This window comes from Semicossyphus pulcher, unplaced genomic scaffold (genome assembly GCF_022749685.1).
Source record: "Semicossyphus pulcher isolate SPU_LCO1_2020_fin unplaced genomic scaffold, fSemPul1.0.p SCAF_14, whole genome shotgun sequence".
Taxonomy (NCBI): domain Eukaryota; kingdom Metazoa; phylum Chordata; class Actinopteri; order Labriformes; family Labridae; genus Semicossyphus; species Semicossyphus pulcher.
Window position 1 is genome coordinate 13081493 of NW_027211648.1, and position 18801 is coordinate 13100293.

The 18801-nt window shown below is 43.8% G+C and overlaps 2 protein-coding genes across 2 annotated transcripts; both read right to left on the reverse strand.

The window, feature by feature from the left end:
* Positions 1-3314: 3314 nt before the first annotated feature.
* On the reverse strand, positions 3315-8667 carry cldn23l (claudin 23-like). Its single transcript, XM_069662148.1, has 3 exons — positions 8300-8667; positions 5297-5347; positions 3315-5190 (listed from the first exon to the last, which is right to left on the reverse strand). The coding sequence occupies exon 3, from the start codon at positions 4887-4889 to the stop codon at positions 4158-4160; it is 732 nt and encodes a 243-aa protein (XP_069518249.1). The 5' UTR covers positions 4890-5190; positions 5297-5347; positions 8300-8667; the 3' UTR covers positions 3315-4157.
* Positions 8668-8997: 330 nt separating this feature from the next.
* Positions 8998-17796, reverse strand: grhl3 (grainyhead-like transcription factor 3). Its single transcript, XM_069662509.1, has 15 exons — positions 17660-17796; positions 16021-16195; positions 15853-15917; positions 14941-15211; positions 14584-14823; positions 13806-13917; positions 13581-13675; positions 12923-13081; positions 12749-12818; positions 12537-12661; positions 11735-11760; positions 11538-11623; positions 11364-11449; positions 11081-11145; positions 8998-9992 (listed from the first exon to the last, which is right to left on the reverse strand). Exons 1-15 carry the CDS (start codon positions 17674-17676, stop codon positions 9872-9874), a joined length of 1713 nt encoding a protein of 570 aa, XP_069518610.1. The 5' UTR covers positions 17677-17796; the 3' UTR covers positions 8998-9871.
* Positions 17797-18801: the final 1005 nt, after the last annotated feature.

Here is an 18801-nt window from a genome sequence, read left to right on the forward strand (position 1 = left end):
CATTATACCTGTCGTCCTGATGTGTTGTTTGACTGTGTCGTTATACCTGTCGTCCTATTGTGTCGACTGACTGTGTCGTTATACCTGTCGTCCTGTTGTGTCGACTGACTGTGTCGTTATACCTGTCGTCCTGTTGTGTCGACTGACTGTGTTGTTATACTTGTCGTCCTGTTGTGTCGACTGACTGCGTCATTATACCTGTCATCCTGATGTGTCGTCTGACTGCGTCATTATACCTGTCGTCCTGATGTGTCGTCTGATTGCGTCATTATACCTGTCGTCCTGATGTGTCGTCTGACTGTGTCATTATACCTGTCGTCCTGATGTGTCGCCCGACTGCGTCATTATACCTGTCGTCCCGTCGTGTCGACTGACTGTGTCGTTATACCTGTCGTCCTTATGTGTTGTTTGACTGCGTCATTATACCTGACGTCCTGATGTGTTGTTTGACTGTGTCGTTATACCTGTCCTCCCGTTGTGCCGACTGACTGTGTCGTTATACCTGTCGTCCTGTTGTGTCGACTGACTGCGTCGTTATACCTGTCGTCCTGTTGTGTCGACTGACTGTGTCGTTATACCTGTCGTCCCGTTGTGTCGACTGACTGCGTCGTTATACCTGTTGTCTTGTTGTGTCGACTGACTGTGTTGTTATACCTGTTGTCCTGTTGTGTCGACTGACTGTGTTGTTATACCTGTCGTTCTGTTGTGTCGACTGATTGCGTCATCATACCTGTCGTCCTGATGTGTCGTCTGACTGCGTCGTTATACCTGTCGTCATTATACCTGTCCTCCCGTTGTGTAGTCTGACTGCGTCATTATACCTGTCCTCCCGTTGTGTCGTCTGACTGCGTCGTTATACCTGTCGTCATTATACCTGTCGTCTCTATTGTGTCGTCTGACTGCGTCGTTATACCTGTCGCCCTGATGTGTCCTCTGACTGCGTCATTATACCTGTCCTCCCGTTGTGTCCTCTGACTGCGTCATTATACCTGTCGTCCCGATGTGTTGTTTGACTGCGTCATTATACCTGTTGTCCTGTTGTGTCGTCCGACTGCGTCGTTATACCTGTCGTCCCGTTGTGCCGACTGACTGTGTCGTTATACCTGTCGTCCTGTTGTGTCGACTGACTGCGTCGTTATACCTGTCGTCCTGTTGTGTCGACTGACTATGTTGTTATACCTGTCGTCCCGTTGTGTCGACTGACTGCGTCATTATACCTGTTGTCCTGTTGTGTCGACTGACTGTGTTGTTATACCTGTCGTCCTGTTGTGTCGACTGATTGCGTCATTATACCTGTCGTCCTGATGTGTCGTCTGACTGCGTCGTTATACCTGTCGTCATTATACCTGTCCTCCCATTGTGTAGTCTGACTGCGTCATTATACCTGTCCTCCCGTTGTGTCGTCTGACTGCGTCGTTATACCTGTCGTCCTGTTGTGTCGACTGACTGTGTTGTTATACCTGTCGTCCTGTTGTGTCGACTGACTGCGTCACTATACCTGTCGTCCTGATGTGTCGCCTGACTGCGTCATTATACCTGTCCTCCCGTTGTGTCAACTGACTGTGTCGTTATACCTGTCGTCCTGTTGTGCCGACTAACTATGTCGTTATACCTGTCCTCCCGTTGTGTCGTCTGACTGCGTTATTATGCCTGTCGTCCTGATGTGTTGTTTGACTGTGTCATTATACCTGTCGTCCCGTTCGGTTGACTGACTGTGTCGTTATACATTTCGTCCTGTTGTGTCGACTGAATGTGTTGTTATACCTGTCGTCCTGTTGTGTTTTCTGACTGCGCTGTTATACCTGTCGTCCTGTTGTGCCGACTAACTATGTCGTTATACCTGTCCTCCCGTTGTGTCGTCTGACTGCGTTGTTATACCTGTCGTCCTGATGTGTTGTTTGACTGCCATTATACCTGTCGTCCTGTTGTGCTGACTAACTATGTCGTTATACCTGGCCTCCCGTTGTGTCGTCTGACTGCGTTGTTATACCTGTCCTCCCGTGGTGTCGTTTGACTGCGTCATTAAACCTGTCCTCCCGTTGTGTCGTCTGACTGCGTCATTATACCTGTCGTCCCGTCGTGTCGACTGACTGTCGTTATACCTGTCGTCCTGATGTGTTGTTTGACTGTGTCATTATACTTGTTGTCCCGATGTGTTGTTTGACTGTGTCATTATACCTGTCCTCCTGTTGTGTCGTCTCACTGCGTTGTGATACCTGTCCTCCTGATGTGTTGTTTGACTGTGTCATTATACCTGTCGTCCCGTTGTGTCGACTGACTGTCGTTATACCTGTCCTCCCGTTGTGTCGTCTAACTGCGTTTTTATACCTGTCGTCCTGATTTGTTGTTTGACTGTGTCATTATACCTGTCGTCCCGTTGTGTCGACTGACTGTGTCGTTATCCCCGTTGTCCCGTTGTGTCGTCTGACTGCGTCGTTATAACTGTCGTCCTGTTGTGTCGTTTGACTGCGCCGTTATACCTGTCGTCCCGTTATGTCGACTGACTTGTGTTGCACATTTAGTAAAGTGCATGTCAATTTTTGAATGTCGATTTTGCAGTTATATTTGTTTGCTCCCCCCCCCAAATCATTATACAGAGTTCCCTGGTGCTGAATTTAAATTATAGTGTCCAACTGTCATAAGTCATTCTAGCTTAGTTATGTTGTTGTTTTGTATTTTGGTGTTTTGATATTATTTCCGGTTTTCCTTGGTCACTTTGTCTCTTGTTGTCATGATTTCTTATTGTTTAGTTTGTATATTGTGTTCCTGTCTTTGTTTAGTCTGGTTTAGTTGTGCTTGTCATTTAGAGAAATTCCTGTTTTACTTTGTAGTTTTGTCAGTCCTGAGTTCGGTTCCTAGTGTTTCCTGTTTTATTTTGTAGTTCTTGCCCCTTGTATGTCATGTCTTGGTTTACTTCCCTCCTTTGTTCTGTTTCTCGCCTTTCAGATTGTGTTCACCTGTATTAATTAGTCTCACCTGTCCCCAATTACCCTGTGTGTATTTAGTCTCTGTGTTCCTACCCTTCTGTGCCAGTTCATTTGCGTCTATGTCCATGACCACCCAGTATCTTCATGCCTCATATTTCCTGTGTGGATTTTCATCTTGGCTTTTTGTGTTTTTGGCCTTGTTTTGTATCTTGTTTTATTTAAATATGTATCTAAGTCTGTGCTGGGTCCTCAACCTTCTTGTTTCTGCTGAAACCATGACACCAACACTTGAACAAGCCGCATAATACCTCAGTATGTATAGGAACAAGGACAAGTTACACACAGTAATGTAGGGAATTGAAAAACTCGGACTAGGACGCAGTGATATATTGTTGAAATGTTTTATTAAACTTAGAATTCATTACAAGGTATGAACACAATATAACAAGTTAACACCAATGAATCATTTACAAAGAACAAACAACACCCTGTTGTACATCCTCCTACTCAAACACTTATTTTACTTCTCAGTGGCGTCAACTAAGTAATATCATTTTCACTACATAAAAATGGTCTTTTTCATTGCGTAAGGTAACTGAATAAAGTAAATATTAAAAGCAGGTTGCATATGTTTTCTTGGGGGGAAATAAATATTGTTTCCATTCAAAAGAACCATGTCTTATCTATTATTAACAAGTAAAGAATAACTTAAGTATAGATGAGATCAACACTTAACAATGGCGGTAACATAATCTCAAACAGCTCGTCAAATAGTTTTTCAAAAGCCCTAACATTATTTAAGCTATAGCTCTTTTAATGTATCACAAATATTTACATTCACAGTTTTGTTCGGACACTAAAAACATGGCATGTCGCTTGCTAACAGTACAAAGGCATGGCTACAGTATGAAAGGCAGCACAGAGAGACACTACAGTCATGTTTCACTACATGTTGCAGTTGAAGGCAGCGGGAACTTGAGCTCTTTTCAATGACGATGATCTTAATGAATGTTTATCCATACTTGTACATCTTACAATTGATCTTCTCTTCATGTCGAGAGGCAATTACATCCATCATGTACACACCTGATAACAGAGTCCACTAATCAGGCAGTGGAATTGTCATTTGTTAATTACCTCACTTCGTTAGCTGGCAGGTTTATTAGCTGATGAGTTGGAAGTGAATTTAAGAATACTTTCTTCACCCATGTTGTCTTGAGTCTTTTTTCTCTAACAGCTGACTTCATAAACATTCGTGTCTGGCTTGTTTGTTATCTCTGGACATGAGCGACACTCAGGGCAGGCAGGGAGCTCCGGGCAGGACGGGCAGGTCGGACATCTTGGTCGTTTGAAGCTGAACAGCAGAGCGCTTCCTCCTAGCACCTGTAAACATGAACCCAGCCATCCGAAGTAGAGCGAGCCGGCCGGATGCAGGCTAAGGTGTGGGAACCTGGAGTTATTGATCCCTTCATTCGCTTTTCCCAGTATCCTGAGGTTGTGGGTGTACACACCGAGAGCGGTCAGGCTTAGCAGCCCGGCCAACACCACCAGGAGGCCGCCTGTAGCCGCAACACCTCTCAGAGGAATATCCGTCCAACAGCGGACCCCGATACACGCCAGAACAATTCCGGTGCCGCACAGGAACAGGGAGGTCAGGATCAAACCTTGAGTCAGGCGAACTCTGGGGTCTCTCTGATACGGACCTGCAACAGGCCAGCACTGCTTCAGCTCCGAGTGCTCCACCTGCAGGCAGCTCTCCCAGAGTCCATCAGAGCGCACGAGAAGCAGGGCCTCCATTGACCCTTGATTTTTCACCCCTAACCGAAGCAGTGATCCCGGCCCGGACATTCCCAGACGTGCCTGTCCCTCCCTCCACTGAGGGGTGATGGCGGCAGTGAAGACGAGGACCAATCCGAGAGGGGCAAAGACGATCCCCATCACCATGGAGGCTGGAGTGTGCATTATCGGTGGTGCAACTGTGAATCTTTAACTCGGTTTTTAACTAGGTTTTCCGTAGGAAGAAAACACACCAGCTGCCCAGTACCTGTCCTCAGTGTGCTTTCCGAAAGAGAAATGTGGTGGCTGCTTCTCCTCTGCACAGGGATGCAGCTCGTTATTAGCATATGTCGGTACCGTGGGACCCTTCAGAACAGCACTGATTTATTCTGAAAGGATAAGACAACTCAATCTTTTCTTTTGATTCCTCGTTTTCACAAAGATAAAAATCCAGTCAAAAATGTCTCCGGACGCTGCTGATCTGTGTCTGTAAAGGGGAAAAAAACATTTTGGATATTTTCTTTAGACATAAACTAAGAAATACGGTCAAGATGATATAAGTTAAGCACAATCGATAAAAGATCAGCAATTACCTCTTGATCGAAACTCTCCTCTCCTGTAGCAGCAGACTCTTCATTCTGACTCTGGATGAAAGAGAAATATTAATTCAGATAGCGCAGTACGGTGCACATCAGGTCGAAGTGATGCAGAGAGAGATGGCAGAGAGATACGGAGATGAGACAAACAGCCAAGGTGTGAAGAGAAGCAGAGACTCCAGCAGCCGCTGAAAGCAGAAGGCAGTTTGCCTTCGCCGCTCCAGCGCTGGACAGGAAAAAGACGGAGTGGTCGATGTCTGTCTCTGTTGCTAGGATACTATTACTTGGCCAGTCTCAATGTGACAGCGTGTGTGTGTGTGTCTGTTTGTGTGTGTGTGTGTGTGTGTGTGTGTGTGTGTGTGTGGCTTTTTTTATCACAACACCTAGTTAGACTGTATATGAAGTACTCTAAGTTGGTCTTGTGTGCATGAATGTTGGTGTACAGGAGTTCAGCTGTGCGTGCGTGCGTGTGTGTGTGTAAAGGAGTGTTTGCGTGTTGTTTGTGTTTTCTGGAGGTCTGACGATTGATGGCCGGCTATGACCTTGGAAGAATTCAGTGTGGTTAGTCATTATGTCGGGCTGTCTGAATGCAGAGTGGGTCCATCGAGGGTGTCTCGGCCCCGAGGAGGAAGGAAAGAATGTCCTCCGGGACGCAGACAGGACAAATTGAAGATGAGTGTGACTCATGAAGACAAACACACACACGCTGCTACAAGCAGTGTTATCTCTGCCCCACAAACACACAGGAGCGACTTCTTTAACTATGAGACAAATATTACACTTTTTTAGTTAAATTATATTTATTATCTTTTCATTCAAACCTAATATAAGCCTCAGATTTTAATTACCACTTGCAATAAATTAGAAATAAAGACTGCTCTAAAGTAAAAGCACGTTAGATTTACTAAATTCAAGGAATAGAAATATCTCTCTCAGGTATATCCAAAGTTTCTTAAATTAATAACATTTTCATTACCTTTAACCCATAAAGCATTAAGCATTGCCTGTGGGTTGCTAAATTGCAATAACAGTAGTAGGGGTGTCAACGAAAATTCTAAATCCAAATATTTAATTGAATTGTAATTTAAAAACCGATGTGAATATAATATTAATGTTAAATAAGCACTACCGCAGCTGTCTCGCGAGCTCTCGAGTATTCTCGCGTACTCTCGCGTGTTCTCGTAGGGCCTAGCGCACTCTCGTGGTTACGGAGCATTTTTGAATGCATCACAACGTCACTTTATACTATGATACGTTAATAATTAACTTTAGTCTAGCTGCAATGAGCTGTTACAACAACCGTGTGGCGTGTGGTGATAATGGCGGAGAATTCAGAGAGATTCTCACCCCCAGCACAACAGACAGCAAACAGGTATGTTGATATATAAGTCATGTTTTTGTTAAAATAAATATACCTGTCACAGCACAGCTCGCTCAGAGCGCTGATTGTCCGTTTTACCGTAACCTATTTATTTTATTTGTTTATTTAGTAAGGTGTTGGAAGGCATTTTTATGTTTAAATACATAGTGTGTCTAAGTAAGTTTGTCTCTCGTTGTATCGGTACGCCCTCTTGTGGACATGTTGCACAAAAAATAGATATTCGAATAGTTCGAACTTCTGTTTTGACAGCACTGAACAGTAACACAGTAGATTCATGCACTTTTAACATGAAAATGAAAATTCAGTTCTAAGTGGCTAAACAAACATGGGCTATCTTAACCAACTGGTGAGTGTAACTCCACTGCATATATTAGAAAATGCAGCCTATTATGTCATCATAAATAAAACAAACCTTAAAACATAAAAGTTGTAGATTTTTATGTGTCCTTGTAGTTGTGCCAATAATAGTAGTGTTAAAGATTTGTTTTTGTTCAAATGGTTTCAGTGATTGGGTTGAATGTTCCAACTTGATCATGCACTGAACTGTTGGAAACCTATTTTAAAAAATTAAGTAATATGAGAAGCCGTGTCAGGGTGTCTGCAGGTCATTTAAAAATGTCTAAAACTAATTATTAGGCTCTAAAAATTGCCACAAACATTTTCCAATTTCATTTATCTTAATTCTTTTGTCCTCAATATGTTTTTGATTGACCAGATGAGAACGTTATCCGGGGGTACCTAATGGGAACGTCCCCCGAACATCCCCTTAACGTCTCACTCAGAACGCCGCGCCTAGACCAAACAAATCTCAGCTTGTATTTATTTTGCAGCACTTTGGAGAGGATGTTCAGCCTACAGTTAATAGTGAGATATTTCACTTCTGCAAATGTCACTGCAGGGTTGATGACATTTAGCTTAAAGGGACGGACCAATCAGATTAGTGAGAGTGATGGGAATCAGACAATCAATGCCATTCTAAAAACAGACAAGCATTAGGCTGAAGAAATATGTCCGATTATACAAGAATAAAAATGGTGTTTGCCAGGAGATGGCATGCCAGATTGTTGTTTAAGATCCAAGTGAGCTAAAGGTGTTGTCACACCTGTCATTTATTGTCACCTGTGTCTTAAATCAAATGCCAACATTACAAATAGAAATGTCCCTGTATTTCCTGTTCTGCTACTGGAATATTTTGACTTGATTGACATTACGGGAAGGAGAGATGAGACATCACACACTTCTCTGCGTACGGAGAGAAATAATAAGGTCATGCAGTATAAAATCTTACTCATTTTTACTCTAAACACTTCAATTTTAATAATAATAATTAATAAAAACAGAAGGCTAAATCAGATTTTGTACATCCTCAAACAGTAATAACACCAAAAGATGCTGCAGTGATTTAAATGCACTGACTTCCCCCGATTTGTTTTGATGCAGAGTGTCAGGAGAAAATGTGTGGAAACATCAGCGGAGAGAGACACAACACTGAGCAGGCCGGTTTATGAATTGAAAATAATGAACATACTGAAGGTTATTAATAATCCAAACAGGCTTATATCCTGCACGTATGTAAACGCACACACACACACACACAGGCGGCCAATGTAGTCACTTACCATTCAGCAGGGGACGTGTGTATCTCACTGCAGATCGCTGGCTGCCTCCCCAGCTCTCGTCTGAACGGATAACACGTTTCTCTCTCTCGGGCAGCAGATGGTGCAACCACCTCTTCATTATTCTCCCTCTCTCTCTTCCTGCTCGTTTATCAGTGCTTCAGCCGCCTCGCCACCTGTCTCCCCCGGCTAATTTTCTCCGTCTTCATGTCTTTGTTTGTCCTTGTGTCTGTCCCTTTTTTTTGCCTGCGCGCCTTGCTGCCTTCTCTGTGCGTGTGTGTGCCTCTTTCTTTGACTCGCTGAAGGATGTCTGTGTTGTATCTCGGACTGCTTTTTCCCCGTCAGCGCCACCAAGTAGGGAAAGGATTTCTCTGTATATGCCAAGACGTAAACACTTAGCAAAATAGCATCTAAAGAAAACAAAGTCAAACCTTGTGCATGCAGATTGGATTCATGCCTTTGTTTCCTCTGCAGGAGAATCAGCGTTTTCCAATATGCACTTCATCTCAAAAGACTAATTGTAATTGAGCACACGCTCGCAGACACGCACAGGATGCATCTCTCATATTTATCTTGTTTGCTTTCAGCTGAGCTCTGAATGCCTGGCTTTCAATCCCATCTGTGAGAACCATAAATAAATAAGAGACAGCAGCAAAACATCATTATGCATTTTCTTTATTTTCTTTAAAAAAAGAGGCAAGATATGCTAATACAACCAGAATTGCCATGGTATAATAATGAAATATTACAAGGATACATGTTCGTTTTGAAATGATGCATATAGGGGGGAAAAAAATCCTGCAACCTTTTACACACTCACACTCACACATACATACACATGCATACTATGAAAGTCCTCGTGCAGGGTTTGGGGGAGGGGTCGGTCTGTGGTTACACTATACAGGCAGGAAATGTCCACAGTTTGGGCTAAATGACGGCCAATACTAGCTCTTGTGTGGTTTGTTCGGTGGAAATGTCTGACTTGCGGTTCTGAATTCAACCCAGCGCCGGGGGCAATAGTAGTCGTGAAACTAACAGGAACCTACAGGAGCACACTTGTGGCAGTAAAAAAAAACATTAGGAGCAGGTTGTGGGTGAGTTTTGTAGAAGAAATGACGAGTACATTGAAAGCAGCGAGAATAGCGACCTCTTAAAAAATGCTGAAAACACAGTGTACAGCTGTGTGTAAAAAAAATATTGAAATACATAATTCATGGAAAATGGATTGCGACATGCACGTGGCTAGTTCATAAAACAGTCATATTAAAATCTATTTACATAATATATACAGGCTGTTCATCATAATTGCTCTTACGTTAGAATATTAGATTCAAATAACATCATAAGAACTGGGGCGACTGGGGTGGTATTTACACAGTGGAGACGGGCTTTGAGGTTGAGCTTGAAACTGGAGAGGTCTCTTCAGTCCAGTTCTCTTGCTGGTTTTGGCAGTCACAGCTCACATTGTCTTTAATTGGGCAGTGCTTTTTTTTAAGAGATGGTTTAAACTGGCAGCTGTGATTTAGTTTTTTTTACATCCTTCAGTGGAGCTTGCGGCTGACTGGATGCTGGTTTTCATACTTCAATGAGAGTGATCTGGAACTGCCCCCCGACGTCGGCCTCGGACATCTCGATGAGGAAGGCCGACTGGTTGGTGTAGTGTTCGATGATGTTGTCGTCCATGTTGACGTAAATCCTGAAGGGAAAAAAGTGCAAAAAAATATGTCAGTGGTGCAAAGACGAAGAAGAGGACGTATGCTCTACTTTCCACTCAGTCGTCACATAAGCAACAGGTCACCAGGTTTGTAATTTGGGCGGCACGTCATTTGTTTGGAGGAAGCGTCTCAGGCTAAAAAACACAAGGGCGGCAGGCTATATCTCTTGCATCAGTGTCGGTAGTAAATCAGGTCATCCCCTTCCTCCTCCCCTACACTCACACTAACCTGTAAGTCTTAAAGGCTTTAATGACTGAACTAACCACCGGGCTTATGCATTCTGCCTGCAGGGACAAGGCTGATTGAAGACAAGAGGTAAAGAGGAGGGAGGAAACCGTGGGGGGAATGTAACCTAACCTGTTAGCCTAGCTGCTCCCCCTCTGAAGTGATAGCTGTAAGCACGTAGCGAGGAAAAATAACCCAAAGGTGTTTCAGTGTCTGTCATGAGGTGTTATTAACATTTGTCCTCTGATCTCCTCGGTTATTTTACAGGAAAACACTCAGACTGTGCAGGGTATAGTTGATGCATTGTGGGTTTTTAGGGTTAGATATTTGGTAGTTTGGCTAACCAGATGTGGACGTTTTTTTTATTAACTAGCATGTAGCTTCTTTAAAAATAGGTATCTGCGAGCTTCTTGATATCTTTTGGAGGAAATGAAACAATGTCCCTTTTCTCTGAAGTGCACCGGTGACTTAAGTGTTCCAAACTCTATCAAGCAAGATCTCTCTTTCAACAATGGAAAACTTCCTGATCGTCCGATGAGATGAAGGTAAAAAAATAGTACAACAATCAGCCATGACTCATATGCTGGACTTCTGAAATCATTCTCTTTCAGTCACCCGTCTTTCTTTGGAAAGAACTGCAATTAACACATTCCAGCAGGCCGAGCCAACTAACCTACCCACCCAGTCTGTCAACCTGAGCTTCCTTAAAGAAGGACGAGATTAAAACGACAAACTAAGCCCTGATTTATGCGCATCATCTGTCTGAAATGTATTCTTTTAATCCAACTTGTTTAAAGCCGGTTGTCTGAAAGCATTGCATTAGACCAAAAAACAAGATACTCACCCTCTCTTGCATTTTTTGTAGATTTTCCCAATGGTGTCTTTTTGCATACCGTACTTTTCTGAAACCTGAGGGAGGACAGAAGACGAGGTGACAGTTAGCGTGAGCTCCCGCTGACAGACAGATGATATGCCTGAGATATAGCGTACGGTAAAGACAATGCTATGCAAGCATGACGTATGGTTGTGTGTTTGTTGAAAGGCAACAACAAAGACAGGGGGAAGGGAAATCAGGTCAGATAATTCAGGAATGTATTTGTGAATGTGTTTGAAGTCGAGTTACTTACAGCTTCCCGTAGGCCCGACAGCGTTGGCGTGTTTAGCATGAGCGCGTCGAACACCTCTTCAGCAGCTGTCCTCACGTAGAGCAGAACTATTGGAAGAAATGAAACATTTAGCATAAAAGACGAGCAAAGCTAATTGGCTAATTGCTCATCTTTGCGTTAGACTTTTTAATGTACCTCTATGTGAGTCTTCTCTGCGGGCTAGCTTGCTGGGTGGAGAGCTGGTCTGGTCTCTGTTTTGATACATTCTCTTCATTGAACTCCTTTAAAAACAGAAGAGACATTCACATTAGACAAAAAATCCACCGTTTTTTTAACTTGGAAAACATCCTGCTGTGTTGGACAGCTGTTAATGTAGCCTTATCATTGCTTACCTGTCGACTTCTTCCATGGGAGCGGCCTAGAGAGACAAAGAGAGAAACAGAGAGGAGACCTGATTAGAGATCTGATGAGACACAACTCAGCTGATAAAAGCGTTGCTTAATGCCCCCCTTCACGCCATTGTCTGAAGGTGATACCTTTAAAAAGGAATGTTATCACTTTAAGACTGCATTTCCCATAACCTCAGACCAACGCAAGCACAGACGCTGATGGAGGGATACAGATAGGACCAATCTCTGCTTTATCGTACCGGCCAATCAAAGACGTTTTCTGACTGTGTGGTGTTGTGTCATTAGGTTGGTCTTTCAGGGCAGCTGCTGAAGCTTTTCCTCGAAACACGCATGACGCTTCAGACTCCATAGTGTGGGAAAAGTGGCCTGTCTGAACAGCACCCTCACCTCTGTTTTTGCAAGTGTGTGTGAGTGAAAGACACAGGTAATATGAGGGTGGTGCATACTGTAAGGTGCAACAGGTGTGTGTGTGTTTTCGTCCAAACCCCCATAGCTCAATGTCTGTGTCAGTAGCTGCAGCGGCTTGTACCTGTGCCTGGTTTCGACTCCAATTAGCTCATCTGATCTTTCCCCTCACTTTCGCTGACACCCTCCCCCCGCCTCTCCTCTTTTTCCCAGCCCACTTTTCCCACCACATACTTTCCCACAGTTTTTCCCTGACTGTCTCGTGCCTGTCCTGTCGCCTGCGGGGATAAGGGATTGGGAGCATGATTCACTCAACACAGGAGAGGAGAGGAGGGGAGTGTTACCAGCAACAACAAAGTATAGTCAAAGGTGGACCTACCATGCGCTGTAAGCTGGAGAGGTGTGTTTCTGGGATGAAGAGAACTGGCTGGGTGGCGTGGTCGTCCAAGGTTTGGAAGAAGGTGCTGTCAGTGCCCATGGAGCTGCTCACTAAAGACTTGTTGGCTGGAAACGAAAGGTCGACAAATGTTAGAATACACTCTCTGAACACTGCGTTTGTGCACTTGATGTATCGGAGGCTTTGATACTCACTGTTAGAATCATTCTTTCCCCTCCTTTTGGACCTCTTCCTCTCCTCATCGCGCATCTTCCTCTCTGCACCCTGAGTAAACACAATCACATGATTACAATACAGCTCCTAAAATGCCTGATGTTTTTTTCCTGTTTGTGTGTAAGAAAAGGAAATGAAGTGAAATGATGACGTACCTTATCGCAGAAAATCTTGACCTGGCAGGCAGCTCTGTGTATGAGCCGGTTTGTTCCCGAGCTGAAGTCGTAAGTGTCAATCTGGATGTTGAGAGGCAGGCCTTTGACCCCCTTCTGAGAGGAGAAGTCTGTGCTCAGGGAGTTGATGCCAATGTACACCTGTGGGATCAGACAACCAAATTGATTGTAATGTCTACGGACAGGTTTTTGTACACAAGTCTCAGTAAAGACGTAATGACGGGTGAGGGACAAAACAAAGGAAGAAACTGTCCACAACATGACCACTTGATTTTAAAGTGAGCTTAGTTTGCTTCTCCCTCATTTTCTGCTGCTAATTCTTCCTGTTTCTCTCCACCTGCAGCAGGTTTGGTGGCCCCACCCCAGCGCCTTTGGGCCACAGAGAAGCTCGAATTAGCTGTCGTGGCGCTCGCCCGCTGTGGTGACAGGAGCCTCGGGGCCAAACACATTTCTGGGATTCCTCCCCTCCCTCCTCTGCCACTCCTTCCCTCCCCACCTCCCTTCTCTACCTTTCCTATCCTTCCTTCTAAAACTTCCACCTGTTGTGCTGCTTCTATCTGGCCTCAAAGAGCTGAGTTATATAAAAATGTCAGCGCTGTCTTCTTTGATAATGATGTGCAGGCATGATTTGTGTGTTTACCTTGGCCTCCTCGTTGGGGTTCCACACAAAGGAGAGAGCGTTGAAGGCCACCTCTTCTACGTTGCTAATGCCGCTGAACACTTCTTTGTAGTCCGCTGTGAAAGAAAAAATAACATTTTCAATATTTTTTCCAGATGAAAAGACTTTGAAATGCTTCAGAAAACTGGGGACATTTTCACTTTTATGTCCTTAGTGATATCGTCTGCGTGTAGGTGTACAACATACCGATGTCAATGACCCTCTGCTTGGCGGTCGGCTGGCGTGCATGCCAGTGATTCCAAAAGCGGAGCTGCATTTCTGGGCTCTTGTCATTCTCGAACACAGCCATCACCACCGTCTGTTTCGGAGAAAGAAGGGTGACAGAAAAGCAGAGAATTAGGTACATTTGTCAAGCTGAGTGCTCTTCTTTCACCTGCCTACGTTTCTGAGAATGACCAAACTCTTCTTCTTTAAAAGCCACCATGTTCCATTTATCACCCTAAATCCCCCTTTTCTATTCATATTGTCATCAGTTATTTGCGGTGAGCGGGTGTGTGTTTGTGTATGGTCTTATCCTCAGATTCACTTGACTAAGAAAAGGGTTGTCACCAATGTTTTAAAACCACACACCACACCTTCCCCCCTCCTTGTTCACTCCTCGTTTTTTTCCAGTCCTCAGACAAACTGCACTCTGGCCTCATTGCACCATGCGTAGGAATACATTAAAAAGGGCAGGACTCTGTAATTTTAATTTTAGCAGCCTAGTGTGCAGGGTGTCAGCAGGGAATTAGTCACTGAGGAGCTGGCTCCAAGGGAGGGACAGATTTTTGGGAAGGGTTGGCTTGGTGGCACGCAAAGAATTTACGTATTCATCTGGTGAAAACAGCCTGAAGGGAAGGATGCCACCGAGAACAAAAGTCGTCAATTGTTTTTACATAACCTACACTTAGAAAGAAGAAAACAAGAGCTCTGGTGAGTCCTGTCTAATACATAAATGTTCCTTGCTTTCCTGGCGATGACTCACCTTGACTTTGGTGGCAGTGAGGCAGGCACTGCTGTCCACTCCCTGCAGAGTGATGGGGTAGAACTGGCCCTTGTTCAGATAAACCATGGGCAGCTCGCTGGACTTGTAAAGAGAAGCAAGGGGAGCTCCCAGAGAAAACTGGAACTCACTCCCGAATCTCTCTGGTGGGGAGCCGGTGTAGGACCCTGAGTAGACTGGGCTGGACTGTTCCTCAGGGAAGTGTTCGCTGTATGGAAGAGTCTGAGATCGACAAAAAAAACATGAGGACATTTGTTAATAACACAAAGAGGGAATTGCAAAACAGAAGTGCTGCAAGGGAAGCAAGGCTGGGCTTTCAGATTAAGACCCTAAACATACCTCAGTGCTGGGATCCGGGAAAGCCCCACTTTCTGGCCACTTCTGAAGCAGGGAGTCAAAGATGATGTTGAGCTCCTGCTTGTCGTAAGTGTCTGCTACCACGCTAGTCAGGGTGGCGTAGGTGTCGGATGTGGTGGGAATGGGCAGGGAGGCATTCTGCTTTGATCCCAGAACCTCTTGGGCATGGTTTGAGGGAACATTCTCAGAAAGGATCTTCATGACGTTGGCGGACGCCTCCAATGAAACAAAGTCATTGGCATGTGTTGGAGTCCTGGCGTGGTGGGAAAAAAGGAAGGCGTGGAAGAGAAAGCTTAATTAATTACACCAGGAAAGCAACTTTTGTGTGATCAGCATGACTCAGTAATACTACACCCAGGTACAAAGAGAGCAAGGAGACCAACAACCTCAACTGTAGTTTGTCTTGAACATTACAGAAGCCTCTGCAAACAAACACCAGTCTAAACTCTCTCAGCACATGTAGCTACTGCAAGGTGAATTTGAAGAAAGACACGGTTTGAGCCTGGGCGGGAACTATTTGTACCCTAATCCAGCTTTCTTTCTTCTCTGTGTTTGAGTTTCTCTGCTTGAGATGTTTGAGGGGACAACACTGCGCCTCAACAATGGCCATTTCTCCACAGGCAACAAGAAGCAGTAATGGAAAGCGCTGGGGGAAAAACAACAGTCTGTTCGCTTGTTGGGAAACTCTCGAAGCAAGGCAGAGATATTGATGGAGAGAGGATAGATGGATGGAAGGACTGAAGAGGTGGACAATAATCCCTCGGACTATGTTTGACTTGGGGATTACCCTCTCACCTGTTTATGGCCCCCCAAAGCCCTGCCTTTCTCTTTCTGTATTAACACTCTCTACAATACATTTGGGTGTAGGGTGAACAGCTGGATTATGTGTCTTACCTCTCTGATGTTTTGTAGATGTTTCCTGCACGGTTGCAGCCTGCAATCTTCTGCTCTTTCTGGTTCTGCAAAAAAAGTCATAAATAGTGATCAGAGTGCAAAAGTTAGACTTAATCTTGAGGGTAAAGTTGAGTAAATTTTTGATGTCCTTGATTCTACATTATCTACCTTGCACTGTTCGTAAAGCATGGTTAAGGCTGCCAAGTCGTCTCCTGGGTGGAGTCTGGGTTTGGAATGGTTCGGCTCGGGAACAGGGCTCTCCAGGTAGGACCAGGAGTCCATGATGTGGTTAGTGAAACGGTTAAAGTTGAAGTTCTCACTCTGAAAGATCAGTCCCAGAGTCCTAAAGAGAGAAAGTGGGATTGATTAAGTTGATGGTTGGAAGGACAAATAAAGACCAAAAAAAGCTGAAAATGTGGAAGAATCCACTGGTCCTAAAGGGAAATAGATGTACTCAAGTTTCTTAAAGTCTTGTTTGACACACAGGGTTTGACAGAGCGAGTCTAAGTTGTAATTTAGCAGCGGTACCTGAGCCTCGAGGCACTGCACATACTTGCCCCTTAGCGTGAAGGGTTTCGATTGCAAAACCACGGAGCTGAGTAACATCTCTCGAAGCAGTGATGTTGAAAAAGGTTTAAAAAGCCAAAGGGCCACCCACCAACACCCCGCTCCACCACTTCCTCCACACATACACACATCTTGAATCCTGTTTAAACTCTCCTATTTGCATAGGTCTCAGAAGAGATGACAAGTAAATAGAAACCCACAATTGCACTCAGGTGAGCTCTGGTTTTCCATGTCACCTGTAATGAAGAAGAAAAGCCCGGGATTCTGAGGATTGGATTTGTTTGGAAAGACTCACTGGGACATTGGATTGTAAATATCCTGCCCACCAAGATAAGTCCCCTTTGGAGTTTGTCTGAAGTAGCTAATGAACAAATAAGCTGCCGTTTACTCTGTATAAACAGCTAATTAAATGTGCTGACAGCAGGAAAGCCCACAGGTGTTCACTACCACAACAGAAGCGAAGCCTAAGAAGAACAAGGCTGATTTCGCTGACTACAAAAAGGCAAACGGGATGACTAGAAATACTTTTATTTGAGTCATTTTTACTATTATTTTGAGGCCAGACTGCAGTTTTACTTTTTTATCTGTTTCCTTGTTATTTCAGCAACATTAGTAGACACGTACACCTGCCTTAAGATGCACCTGTCTCACATTCTCACACCCAACAGCCTCAGCAAAAATGCCCCCACACAACTCCATTAGTTTCTCCCCTCTAAAACCAGCCGAGTGCAGATGTTTTTACACAGATGCAGAGGGGGGGCTCGTGTCTAGGGTTACGCCATTATGTAATTCAATGCATTACATGCTGTCATTGCCCTCTGTCTGTGTCCAACACCTCAAGAGGAGATTCTTATTTCCCGGGCTCCTTTTGTGCTCTGTGGCCCCTAGGTTAGTGACAACACAAGCCGAAACAGACCCACCACAACCACCGACCCTAATGTGTGTCTGTTTGTGTGTGTGTGTGTGTGTGTGTGTGTGTGTGTGTGTGTGTGTGTGTGTGTGTGTTAAGACTATCCATATCAATTTCCCTGGCAAAACACCCCTTTCTTAAAACAGGGATCTTTCACATGGGGGTCTCATTGCAAATAGGAAGAAGGGGGGTTTCTGTCCCCCAGACTGGAATCTAACAATATGATTACTCAAAGGCTAACACATTTTGTCGACAGAAAAACATAATTAAAATCCCCTAAAACACACACTTTAGGCTGAAATAGGAATAAAATATCCTGACAAAACTTACTCAGTCTCTTTGGTCATGTCTCCAGTCCAAGTCAGCCGGGATAGGTTCCTTTAAATTCAACTCTTTGCTGTTTAAATGTGTGTCTCCCTCTGTGTCAGTGAGTCTATCAGTCTAGCAGAGAGGAGTAGTGACACACGGATGAGTCAAGTGTTGTGATTCCCTCTGAACGCGGCCCAGATTTATTTCATGTGAGCCAAGTATTCCCTCTCTGCTCTGATTGGCTGAGAGGACTGAAACAGGTGTCTGATAGGACAGGTGTAGGATCATTAACTCTTCCCGGGCTGGAGAGAAACTGACTTGCATGTGTATGAGCGTGTGCAGCCAAGAGAGCACTTTGCAAGACAATCCAAGGCAGGAGTGTTCCGAATCTCATTAACATGTCTGGATAAAAGAGCGAGATTGGGGATCCCGGAGGTGTGAAAGGCTCGGTAATGATTCTGAGAAAGCAAGAATACACCTGGAACTTAGCTTTAACATGTTAATAGATTGTCAGTATCATTTTTCACTCCCCCTGGTTTTTTCCATGTCATACATAGGTTTTGGTTTCTATATTTTGCAGGGATCAAAGATGGAAAAATGGATACTAAAGTTTGGTGGTAACAAAAAACTTTGAGGTTTAGAAGCTTTTGGAAAATTAATGTTTTTAAACCAAATTAGAGTTTTTAAGACTTTTTAATATTTAAACTTACAATCATGCAGCCACTTCTTAAGTGCATTGTAAAGCTTTTAAATTATATCAGAATCGGGGTTTATTGCAAAGTAGGTTTACACATACGCAGAATTTGTTTTAGGGATTTTGGTGCAGAACAGTTAACACAGAACTAGAATAAAAAGTAAAAGACTTAAATAGAATAAGATAAAAAAAAATATAACAGAAGTATTTGAAGTATGCTTTGCATACATATGGAAACACGGTGTAACTGAGAAAACCAAACATACTTAATATATAAGTAAAGTTTTAATGCTATCATTACCAAGTACAATTAAAACCTTTTTAACTGTATTAATGTTGAAAAAAGTACTCGTATCCAATACCACAATTAAAAGTACAACAATCACGTGCAAAATTATACTTAAGTAAAAGTACGGATTAATTCGTAGAGGCTTTATTTGAGAGGTTTATATGATTTATATAGGCTGTT

Bases quoted from the DNA above. Each gene is read 5' to 3' on its own strand.
- cldn23l (XM_069662148.1), bottom strand. From the start codon at position 4,889: ATGCACACTCCAGCCTCCATGGTGATGGGGATCGTCTTTGCCCCTCTC.
- grhl3 (XM_069662509.1), bottom strand. The intron at 14,824-14,940 runs GTATGTTTAGGG...TGTCGATCTCAG, and splicing joins TCCCGGATCCCAGCACTGAG to ACTCTTCCATACAGCGAACA. The intron at 12,819-12,922 runs GTACGTCATCAT...GTGTTTACTCAG, and splicing joins TCAAGATTTTCTGCGATAAG to GGTGCAGAGAGGAAGATGCG.